Genomic DNA, 11,059 nt, shown 5'->3' with positions numbered 1-11,059 from the left:
CATGTAGCTGTTTAAATATTTGCCAATTGCCTTCCAGAAAATTTTATCACCAGCAAGGTTTGAGAGAGGCTGTTTTCCCATGGGGGAAAACATTTATTTTTTAAATAAACAGAGCTGGTATATTTAAAAAAAAAGAGAGAGAGAGAGTTTGGATGGCGCCAGACGTGGCTTCACTCTCAACCCTGCTGTCTGCTGGGTGTAAGATCTTAGGGGGACTATGTAGCTTCTTTGAGCCTCAGTTTCCTCATCTGCAAAACCAAGATTTCCTAGCCAAGCTCTTAAGAGACTGACTGAGATGAGGCAAGACGAATGGTGATGAATGTGGATCTTTCTGTGGGGAGGGTGGACAGGGATGATCATAGAAGCCAGGCTTCCTCATCCACTGATCTGGGCAGTGAAAACTGGCTTCTAAGTACGACCTTATGACTTCAGTGATGTCGCAAGCAAGTTCCAGTCCCTGTGCCTCCCCTTCCCGCTCCCAGGAGCCCACCCACCCTCAGGAACTGCCCCCAGCCATCAGACCTTGGCCACTTAAGGGACCTGGGCCCAGTCCACAGCTGGGACAGTCCCAGCCCACTGCACTGGGAATCTAGGATGGGGGCCTTGGCCGGGGCCCTGCCGTCCATACTGCTGGCGTTGCTGCTCACGTCCACCCCAGAGGCTCTGGGTGCCAACCCTGGCCTGGTCGCCAGGATCACCGACAAGGGACTGGAGTATGGTAAGAAGCCACGTCTGCTGGCTGGACTTGGCAAACCCAGGCCCCAGGCTGCTCTGCGTACAGTGGGGACAGGGAGTGGGGACACAGACCAGACTCTCTCCCTGGGGCAGTGCCACCTTCTGGGTCAGGCAGCTCTGGCTCCGATTCTGGCCTCACCGCTCACCAGCTGAGTGCCCTGAGCACGTTATTTGTGGTATTTGTCCACCACCAGCCAACAACACAGCTTTGCGTGCAAGTGGTTGATTTGGGAAATGATCCCAGGAAACACTGTAGGGAATCGGTACTAAGATGAGGAAGGGAGGGCAGCCAGGAGAGAGTGTGCGATTAAACCAGCCACCACCTCTGACGATGGGAACCACCCAGCTGGGAAAATTCTGCATAAAGTTTGGAAACACATGCCTCTGAACTAGAAGTCAGAATTGTGGTCACCTCTAGAAGCAGGCAGAGACCTTGAAGGGCATGAGGGAGGGGAGCCTGCCGGGGTACTAGAAGGTGCCATATCTTGATCCAGGTGGTGATCACAGGGCTGTATAAACATTAAAAGCCAGGCATGGTGGCTCACACCTGTAATCCCAGCACTTTGGGAGGCCGAGGCGGGCAGATCACAAGGTCAGGAGATCAAGACCATCCTGACTAATACAGTGAAACTCCATCTCTATTAAAAATAAAAATAAATTAGCCAGGCGTGGTGGCGGGCACCTGTAGTCCCAGCTACTCAAGAGGCTGAGGCAGGAGAATGGCGTGAACCCAGGAGGTGGAGCTTGCAGTGAGCTGAGATTTCGCCACTGCACTCCAGCCTGGGTGACAGAGCAAGTCTCCGTCTCAAAAAAAAAAAAATAAACAAAATAAACATTAAAAATTATTTAGCGATACCTTTAAAATTTGTGCCTGTTAGGTACTTTATGTATATTATTCCTCAGTTTTAAAGAATGGGCAGGCAGGCCAGGCGCAGTGGCTCACACCTATAATCCCAACACTTTGGGAGGCCGAGGTGGGTGAATAGCTTGAGGCCAGGAGCTCAAGGCAAGCCTGGCCAACATGGTGAAACCTCGCCTCTACTAAAAATACAAAAATTAGCCAGTCATGGTGACGGGCACCTGTAATCCCAGCTACTTGGGAGGCTGAGGCAGGAGAATCGCTTGAACCTGGGAGGCAGAGGTTGTGGTGAGCCGAGATCATGCTACTGCGTTGCAGCCTGGGCAACAGAGGGAGACCGTCTCAAAAAAATAAATAAATAAAAATAAAACAAAGAATGAGCAAAAGTAGAAATATTTCTTTTAAAATGTTGAAACAAAGCCTCCAGACTATCCAGGTGGCAAGGGAACTGGGATATTTATACACCACAGTGATTAATTGAGGGTTTCTGGGCCGGGGGTTTGTCAGCGCCCCAGCACTTCTGTTGCATGTACCTGCTTTCTGCAGTTCCAGGACAAAGAGCCTCAGGACATACAGGCTCAGGGAGGCAGACACTGGCAGCTGGGAGTCAACTGTCACTTACTGGAAAGACTCAAGGATATGGACAGGCACTGACCACCTGTCTTCTCACATTCCTAGAGCCTGAATTGCCTTACCTATTAAATGAGATAACAACATTCCCTTAAGTAGGGTTGTTGGGAGCCCAGAGTGGCTCGAGGCAGGGAGAGGGAAATCAGGGAAGGATTCCAGGATAAAGTAAAATGGAAAAGACAGTGGGAATTACCCAGGGACAAGGGGTAGTGTTCCAGGCGGAGGGACCCCAACATGGGCGTTTGCTAGAGGGAGAAAAGCAAATTGGAAAGAGGTGAAAGGGGAGGCCGCTGGTCATCTGCGTACCCATGCCTGCCTTGGGGGCAGAAACCTGGGTCCCTCAGATCTCGGAACAGTGGGACCTGGTAACTGCTACTTGCATTGAAACCATAAATCAGGAGAGTTTGTCTTTTGTTCCTTTGCACTGTGCACACACAGCATGTTTATGTAACCTGTCCTCTGAGGTTGGGCATTTTAGTCCTTTCCTTTTTTATATTTATTTATTTATTTATTTTTATTTTTATTTTTTTGAAACGGGATCTCACTCTGTCACCAGGCTGGAGTGCAATGGCACAATCTCAGCTCACCATAACCTCCAACTCCCTGGTTCAAATGATTATCTTGTCTCAGCCTCCCGAGTAGCTGGAATTACAGGCACGAGCCACCACACCCAGCAAATTTTTGTATTTTTAATAGAGACAGGGTTTCACCATGTGGGCCAGGATGGTCTCGATGATCTGCCTGCCTCAGCCTCTCAAAGTCCTGGGATTACAGGCGTGAGCCACTGCACCTGGCCCCTTTCCATATTTTTAATAATATAAACCGTTTGCTGTTCCAGGCATTTACTGAGTGCCTGCTGTATGCCAGGCACAAGTTAGGAATGCTTGTTATCCTCCCAGCCCTCTTCTTGCTTTGCAGTTTCTATGCCAACCCAATGAGGAAAGTTTTGTTTTGTTTTGTTTTGTTTTTTGTTTTGTTTGAGACGAAGTCACACTCTGTCATCCAGGCTGGAGTGCAGTGGTGCGATCTCGGCTCACTGCAATTTCTGCCTTCTGGGTTCAAGCGATTCTCCTGCCTCAGCCTCCCGAGTAGCTGGGACTACAGGCGTGTGCGACCACACCAGGCTAATTTTTGTATTTTTCAGTAGAGATGGAGTTTCACCATATCGGTCGGGCTGGTCTCGAACTCCTGACCTCAGGTGATCCCCCCACCTCAGCCTCCCAAAGTGCTGGGATTACAGGCGTGAGCCACCACGCCCAGCAAATGTATTGCTGTCATTGCTCTTTAACAGCTGAACAAAGTGAAGGTTGTTTGGGGACTTTGTCAAAGTCACCCAGCTAGAAAGATGCCCCCTTTCTCTAGCCCCCAAATCCTTCCAATTTCTTCTACAAGGCCAGATGCCATGGAGGACAAGGAGGAGGACCACCTGTCCAAGCGCACCGCACTTCTGCCCTCAGGGAGTTGTTGGCAAAGGCATTCCATTTCCTTGTCAGTAAAATGGATATGAACCTAACAATGCCACAGAAATGCAGGGACGCCTCTGAATGTCCCTCACGCTACCTGGCACGCAGAGGGGCTCATATCCTGTCAGTGTACTTAATGCTAATAACGATGTTGACCTCTCTCTTCAGGGCAGGTGGGAGCCACCGTAGGGTTTAGAGCAGGGGAGGAGGCAGGCAGATCAAGCTGACTCCCAGCTATTTCCTGTCCACAGCGGCCCAGGAGGGGCTATTGGCTCTGCAGAGTGAGCTGCTCAGGATCACGCTGCCTGACTTCACCGGGGACGTCAGGATCCCCCACGCCGGCCGTGGGAGCTATGAGTTCCGCAGGTGGGGCTCTCCCTTCTGCTGGGGCTCTGAGGTGGCTGGAGCTGGCTGTGAGGGCGAATTGGAGAGTGAGGAAGAGAGAGCCTCAGGATTGGGCTGCGGAGGGACCTCTTTGGGGCAGACAGTGGGATAGTTCCCTGAAGAGTTCAGAAGGAAATTCTGGGAAGGAATTGAGCTCCTCCACTCATTCATGCAGCAAATATTAAGGAAGACCTTAATATCTGGCTGTGTGACCTGAGCCTCGGTTTCCTTACCTGTAAAATGGGGTTTATCTGCTTCCTCCTTCAGAGTGCTAATCCAAGATCCAATCTGGCCACTGGATATAGTTTGGAAGAGAAGATAGACCTTACACTTTAAATCTAGTAGCCCAATGGTTAGAGCTGAAGTTTGTACTTGGGGGAGTCAGGGAAGACTTCCCAGAGAAGATGGCATTTGAGCCAAGACTTCAAAAGATCACTAGACTTGAGCAGTTGATACTTTAAAATGGCGTCAACTGCTTTTCGAGGGCTGGGCAGTGAAGAAAGTACAATCAGGCCCGTAGCACATTGTACCCCTCCCCGCTCACTGCTATTGAGTGTTTCCTTCATTCCTGCCTTCTTTTATTCAGTCCATCAGCAAACATCTATTGAGCACCTACTATGTGCCAGGCAAATAAAACAGAACTTGACCATTCTTTTCTCACTGTTGGCAACCTTGCTGACCCTTTTGGGTCTTCTCTTAAGGCTGCCACCATATTCCCTGAATCTGTTTCCCGCCTAGCTGGATGTATTGGGAGAGGGCAGGGTTAGCAGGAGCTGCGAACTCAAAGAGATATGTCTACGGACCTCCTGAGGATGCCACCTGGGGTCATTAGATTCATGGTTTCTGATGCTGACTGCAAAACTGCAGGTAATTGCATCCCTTCCTCGAGGTTCTGTTTCCCCTTCTGTGGAAAGGAAACAAGAACAGTCCTGACTCCCTCAGTGTGGCCCAGATGGCATGAAGAATGTAATGTGCTTAGCATGGACACATGGTCGGTGCCTGGGACACACCTGGTGCTCACCTGGAGCAGATCCTGCTGGTCTAGTCCCCACTGTGGAGAGGGGAGGCCTGCAAAGGTGGGAGCAAGGTCCCTGGTGAGGCTGGGTCCAGGCCCAGGGCTGACAACTCCTTCCGTGTCTCTCCCTTCAGCCTGAATATCCACAGCTGTGAGCTGCGTCACTCTGCACTGAGGCCTGTCCCCAGCCAGGGCCTGAGTCTCAGCATCTCCGACTCCTTCATCCGGGTCCGGGGCAGGTGGAAGGTGCGCAAGTCATTCTTGTAAGTTGGCCCTGCTCCCAGGCCCTGGAGCTCTTGGCCTTGGCCTTCGCCCCATCCTTCTTAGGTCCAAGGTGTTCCTAGCTCATCAGAAAGGCCACGTGGTGGACAGATGGAGTCCAAGCCCAGAGGTGGCCTGGGGATTGAGTCCTGGCTCTTGGATATGAGTGTCTTTCCCTCTCTGAGTCTCTACTTCCTCATCTCCCAAGGGGGACGGGCCTGCTTCCTTGATGGAGTCACGGGAGGGCTAAGTGCGATAATATCATGTCTCCTTGGTTTGCTTCCCACAGAAGCAGACCTTAGGGCAAGAATTCCAGTGCAATACTTTATCCTGGAAGTGATCTGAGGAAATCCACAGGGGAAGTGAGGAAGGGAAGGGAAGGAAGTCAACCTGGTGGGCAAGTGAAGCTCTGTCTAGCTGGGGGGCGGGGACAGCGGAGAACACGCCTCTGAGTTACTCCAGCCCCACCCTGTCACCCCTTCCTCCTGTTTGTCATTGGCCAAAGGCTGCTTCCAGGGGCTCTGGCTCTCAGGCACTTTGAACAGATCTCTGACCTCAGAGGCACTTGGATGGAAGGGTATTCGTGTGCTAGGGCTGCCATAACACACATAGACCGGGTGGCTTAAGCAGAAATGTGTTTTCTCACAGTTCTGGAGGCTGGGGGCCAAGGTCAAGGTTTTGGCAGGCCTGGTTTCTTCTGAGGCCACTCTCCTTGGCTTGCAGATGGTTGCCCTTTGGCAATTGTCCTCACGTGGTCTTCCCTTTGTGCTTAAGAAATCCCATTTCTGAGGCCATGCACATTGGCTCACCCGTGTAATCCCAGCACTTTGGAAGGCTAAGGTGGGAAGATCACTTGAGGTCAGGAGTTCGAGACCAGCCTGGCCAACATGGCGAAACTCAGTCTCTACTAAAAATAAAAAACAAATTAAAAATTTAAAAACTAGCCAGGTGTGGTGGCAGGTACCTGTAATCCCAATTCAATTACTCAGGAGGCTGAGACAGAAGAATCCTTTGAACCCTGGAGGCAGAGGTTGCAGTGAGCTGAGATCACACCACTGCACTCCAGCCTGGGGGACAGAGCTAGACTTCATCTCTTAAAAAACAAAAAAAGAAAAAAAAAGAAAAGAAACCCCATTTCTCTCTGTATGTCCTAATCTCTTTTTTTTGAGATGGAATCTCCCTCTGTCGCCCAGGCTGGAGTGTAGTGGCTGGATCTCAGCTCACTGCAAGCTCCGCCTCTCGGGTTTACGCCATTCTCCTGCCTCAGCCTTCCAAGTAGCTGGGACTACAGGTGCCCACCACCTCGCCCGGCTAGTTTTTTGTATTTTTTTTTAGTAGAGACGGGTTTTCACCGTGTTAGCCAGGATGGTCTCGATCTCCTGACCTCGTGATCCGCCCGTCTTGGCCTCCCGAAGTGCTGGGATTACAGGCTTGAGCCACCGTGCCCGGCCCTAATCTCTTTTTATAAAGACACTAGGCAGATTGGATTAGGGCCCACCTTAATGGGCTCATTTAAATGTAATCACCTCTTCAAGGGGCCTATCTGCAAATACTGTGACATTCTCAGGTACTGGGGATCAGAGCTTCAACATTTGAATTTGGGAGGCAGGTGGTGACACAGAGCAGCCCATAACAGAAGGAGCAGCCCAAATATGGGTGACATGGCCATATTCATACTTCAGATCTGCACTGCCCAAAATAGTAGTCACCTGCCATGCCTTTACTGAGTACTTGAAAAGTGCCTGGTACAGGTTGAGATCTACTCTAAGTATGCAACACTGGATTTGAAGATTTAGTATTTAAAAAAACAAAACAACAACAACAACAACAAAAACACTGGCCGAGCGTGGTGGCTCATCCCTGTAATCCCAGGACTTTGGGAGGCTGAGGCAGGTGGATCATTGGAGGTCAGGAGTTCGAGACCACACTGGTCAACATGGTGAAACCCCATCTCTACTAAAAATACAAAAATTAGCTGGACATAGCTGTGCACACCTGTAATCTCAGCTACTTGGGAGGATGAGGCAGGAGAATCGCTTTAGCCTGGGAGGCGGAGGTTGTGGTGAGCCAAGATCGCGCCACTGCACTCCAGTCTGGGCAAGAGAATGAGACCCTGTCTCAAAATAAATAAATAAATAAATAAATCTCATTAATAATGTTTATACTGATTACATGTTGAAATGATACCATGTATTACTAAAACCAATCTCAGCTCTTTCTTTTTATCTTTTTAATGTATCTTCTGGAAAATTTAAAATTACATGTGTGGCTCACATTCTATTGCTTTAGAAAGATGCCTGGTTTATATGTCACCTACACACGCACATTCTTTCTAGTTCCATGAAAGGAACCGGCCACACTCTCCTACCCTGTCTTTTGTCAGTGAAATATCTTAAATATCTCTTTATATGGGCATATGATGATCTACCTCATTTTTTTTTCACTTTTTTGAATGTGCTTTTAAAAATTGATATGAAATTCACAGAACATAAAATTGATTATTTGAAAGTATACCTTCAGTGGCATTTATTATATTCACAATATTGTGCAACATCCACCCCTATCTAACTCCAAAACATTTTCATCATCCCAAGAGAAAACTCCTTACCCATTAAACAATCATTCCCCATTTCCCTTCCCCCAGCTCCAGACAACCACCATTGGGGTTGGAGACCCCTGGAATAGACCACATTTTGACCCATTGTTTTCAAAGTCTGCATAACATGGGTGCCTACAACTTATTCAACCTGTCGCTGCTGGTGGACATGTCGGTTGCTTCCTTTTTTTTTTTTTCCTACTGCCCATGATGCTTCAGTGAGCTGTCCCACACCTCACATATATCTTGGCAGGAAGAGCCAGAGGATAAAGGCTTAGAAGTTAAATTACTGGGCCAAAGAGTATGTGTGTTAGAACGAGGAGCGATCTCACTGATTTGTGTTTCAGAAAGCTTGAGCCAATGTGCTCTCCCAGCCACAGTGTCTGGGACTTCTGTTTACTCGTACATTCAATAGCACTGGGTATTAAAACTTCAAAAGTTGTTTTGAATCTGATAGGTGAGAACTGGTGTCATTGCTATTTTCATTTTTAATGACTTTTATATGCTTATTTTACACTGCATTTCCTGTTCATATCTTTTTTTTCCTTTTGAGTTGTTTTTCCTTTCCTTGTTAATTTGTATTGGCTTGCTCTTTGTATATTAAGGAAATTAGCTCATATATTAAGGAAATTGGCTCTTTGGATGTCTCATACTGCAATTTTGTTTTTTACTTTACATATGGCATTTTTTTGGTCCACTGAAGTTTTAGTTTTCTATGCCGACAAGTTTATTAAGGATTTCCTTTATGGCTTATGAGTCTTGGATCTTGCCTAGAAAGGCCTTCGTCCAGCCCTGACTGTAAATACTGGATCCGGGTTTTCTTCTAGATCTTTTATGGCTGTATTTGTTATTCTTAAATCTCTGCTCAGTTCCATCTATTTGGAGGTAAGAACTGAGACTTCTATTTTCCCCACAAATGGTGGCAGACCCTGGTCTAGGAACCAATCGTGGCTTCTCTTATCTCCTCCAGGAAACTACAAGGCTCCTTTGATGTGAGTGTCAAGGGCATCAGCATTTCAGTCAACCTTCTGTTGGGCAGCGAGTCCTCAGGGAGGCCCACAGTTACTGCCTCCAGCTGCAGCAGCGACATCGATGACGTGGAGGTGGACATGTCGGGAGACTTGGGGTAGGTCTCCATCGGGGCACTGCCAGCTGGACTCCTGGTTGCAGCTCCTGGCCAACCCGGCGCTCAGCCTGGCCTCTGATAATTGTAATGATCCAGGTGGCTTGCACAGGCACTTGAAGATCATTCTCTGGGGAACGATGTTGAGATGAACAGACTCAAGCCAGGAATATTGGTGCATCATTGTCATTAAAAAAATAAACTTCCATTTATTTGGAAGTTTATTTATTTGGAAGTTTATTTCCAATCTGGCTATTGGAGGAACACAGAAACTTTGGTTAAAGGAGAGTTTGCAAAAAATATACAAGTCCTTGGATGAGTCATTTCATCTCTTCTAGTCTCCGTTTCCTTGATTAGAAAAGTGTGACCAGGTGTGGTGGCTCACGCCTGTAATCCTAGCAATTTGAGAGGCCAAGGCAGAAAATCACTTGAGCTCAGGAATTCAAGACCAGCCTGGGCAACATGGTAACACCTGTCTCCACAAAAAATACAAACATTAGCCAGACGTGATGGCACATGCCTGTAGTCTCAGCTACTTCAGGGGCTGAGTTGGGAGGATGGCTTGAGGCCAGGCGACAGAGGTCACAGTGAGCTGAGATTGTGCCACTGCACTCCAGCCTGGGTGACAGAGTGAGATCCTGTCCCTCGCCCCCTCCCAAAAAAGAAGAGAAAAATGTGGATTCTCAAGCCGCTTCCCCAAATCTACTGAATGTGATCATGCGATGATTGGGGTGCCACAGGCGCTGGGAAGCCAGACACACCGAATCAGGCTGGATGTACTGGGACACAGCAGGGTGCCAGGAGGGGGTGGAGAGGGCTCCCTTTGTGGACTGGCCTGGCCAGGGACCCGGGCCCAGCTTTCCCAGGAACCCAGCCGTCCCCAGGTTCAGTGGCAGGCTGTGCTTCTCTCCGCAGGTGGCTGTTGAATCTCTTCCACAACCAGATCGAATCCAAGTTCCAGAAAGTACTGAAGAGCAGGGTAAGAAGGTCCAAGCTTCTGGCCTCCCCTGAGCTTGGCGAGGGCTGAATGGAAGACCTCACTGACCGCTGGCCCTGGACCAGGCCATGGGGGCTGGTTTGGATGTACTTGGGCCCAAGGCTGAGGGAGGACAAATCATTTGCCCAGGTCATGGAGCTGTTGTGGGGCACGCTGGGGGCAAAGCTCCAAGTCCATTCAGTCAGGGCAGAAAATGGTCAACTTCTTGGCCAAGGGTTAAACAGCAGGGGCTAAGCAGAGACTCCAGCCCCTCTCTCTGCTCAGCCTTGCTCAGTGTCCCACACTGCCCTGCATTCCACCAAGGTCCCAAAGGAAACCATTCCTCAGGTGCCTGCAGGAGACCAGGCAGGAAAGCTCAGCGAGGGCGTGGGCCAGGTGGGAACTGGGCAAGCTCGTGGGCACCAGCCCTGGATGGGGAGGCAGCAACACTGTCAGACTGGCCTGTTAAAAAAGAATATGTGAAATCTTCGGAGTTTGTCATCTTTAACTAAATCAAAAAGATGTTGTGTTAACTTTCAGTTCCTCTAAACACTCATTCATCCCAAAATCCCATTTCTGAGATACTAGCCAAAGGGTATCTGTAGCAATGACTGTGGGAAAGGAGAAAGTGATGAAGGAAGAAAGGGAAAAATACACACAAACACACACACACCCCACACCCCCCACACACTCCCCCTTCCACCCACCACACACCATACACACACTCTACACACACACACCCCACACACCACACCCCCACACACACCACACACACACCCTACACACTCCCCCTTCCACCACACACACACCATACACACACTGTACATACACACACCCCACACCCCCACACACACCCCGACACACACCGCACACACCACACACACACCCTCCCACACACACCTAAACACCACAACCCCTACACACATCCCCACACACACCGCACACCCCACACACACCCTCCCACACACACCTAACACACCACATCCCCCTACACACATCTCCACACACACCACACAC

The 11,059-nt window shown here is 49.2% G+C and overlaps 1 protein-coding gene across 1 annotated transcript in view; it reads left to right on the top strand.

The window, feature by feature from the left end:
• Positions 1–439: 439 nt before the first annotated feature.
• Positions 440–11,059, top strand: part of LBP (lipopolysaccharide binding protein) — a 37,175-nt gene continuing 26,555 nt past the window's right edge. Inside the window, exons 1-5 of the mRNA XM_011974977.1 lie at positions 440–718; positions 3,939–4,053; positions 5,221–5,349; positions 8,914–9,069; positions 9,982–10,045. Coding sequence (XP_011830367.1) covers positions 595–718; positions 3,939–4,053; positions 5,221–5,349; positions 8,914–9,069; positions 9,982–10,045 — 588 coding nt within the window. The 5' untranslated portion in view covers positions 440–594. The remainder of the gene's footprint in view (positions 719–3,938; positions 4,054–5,220; positions 5,350–8,913; positions 9,070–9,981; positions 10,046–11,059) is intronic.

The sequence above is a fragment of the Mandrillus leucophaeus genome, unplaced genomic scaffold, assembly GCF_000951045.1.
Source record: "Mandrillus leucophaeus isolate KB7577 unplaced genomic scaffold, Mleu.le_1.0 Scaffold150, whole genome shotgun sequence".
In the NCBI taxonomy this organism is placed as follows: Eukaryota; Metazoa; Chordata; class Mammalia; order Primates; family Cercopithecidae; genus Mandrillus; species Mandrillus leucophaeus.
Note: the sequence above shows the minus strand (reverse complement) of the source record. Positions and strands in the feature narration are given on the sequence as shown.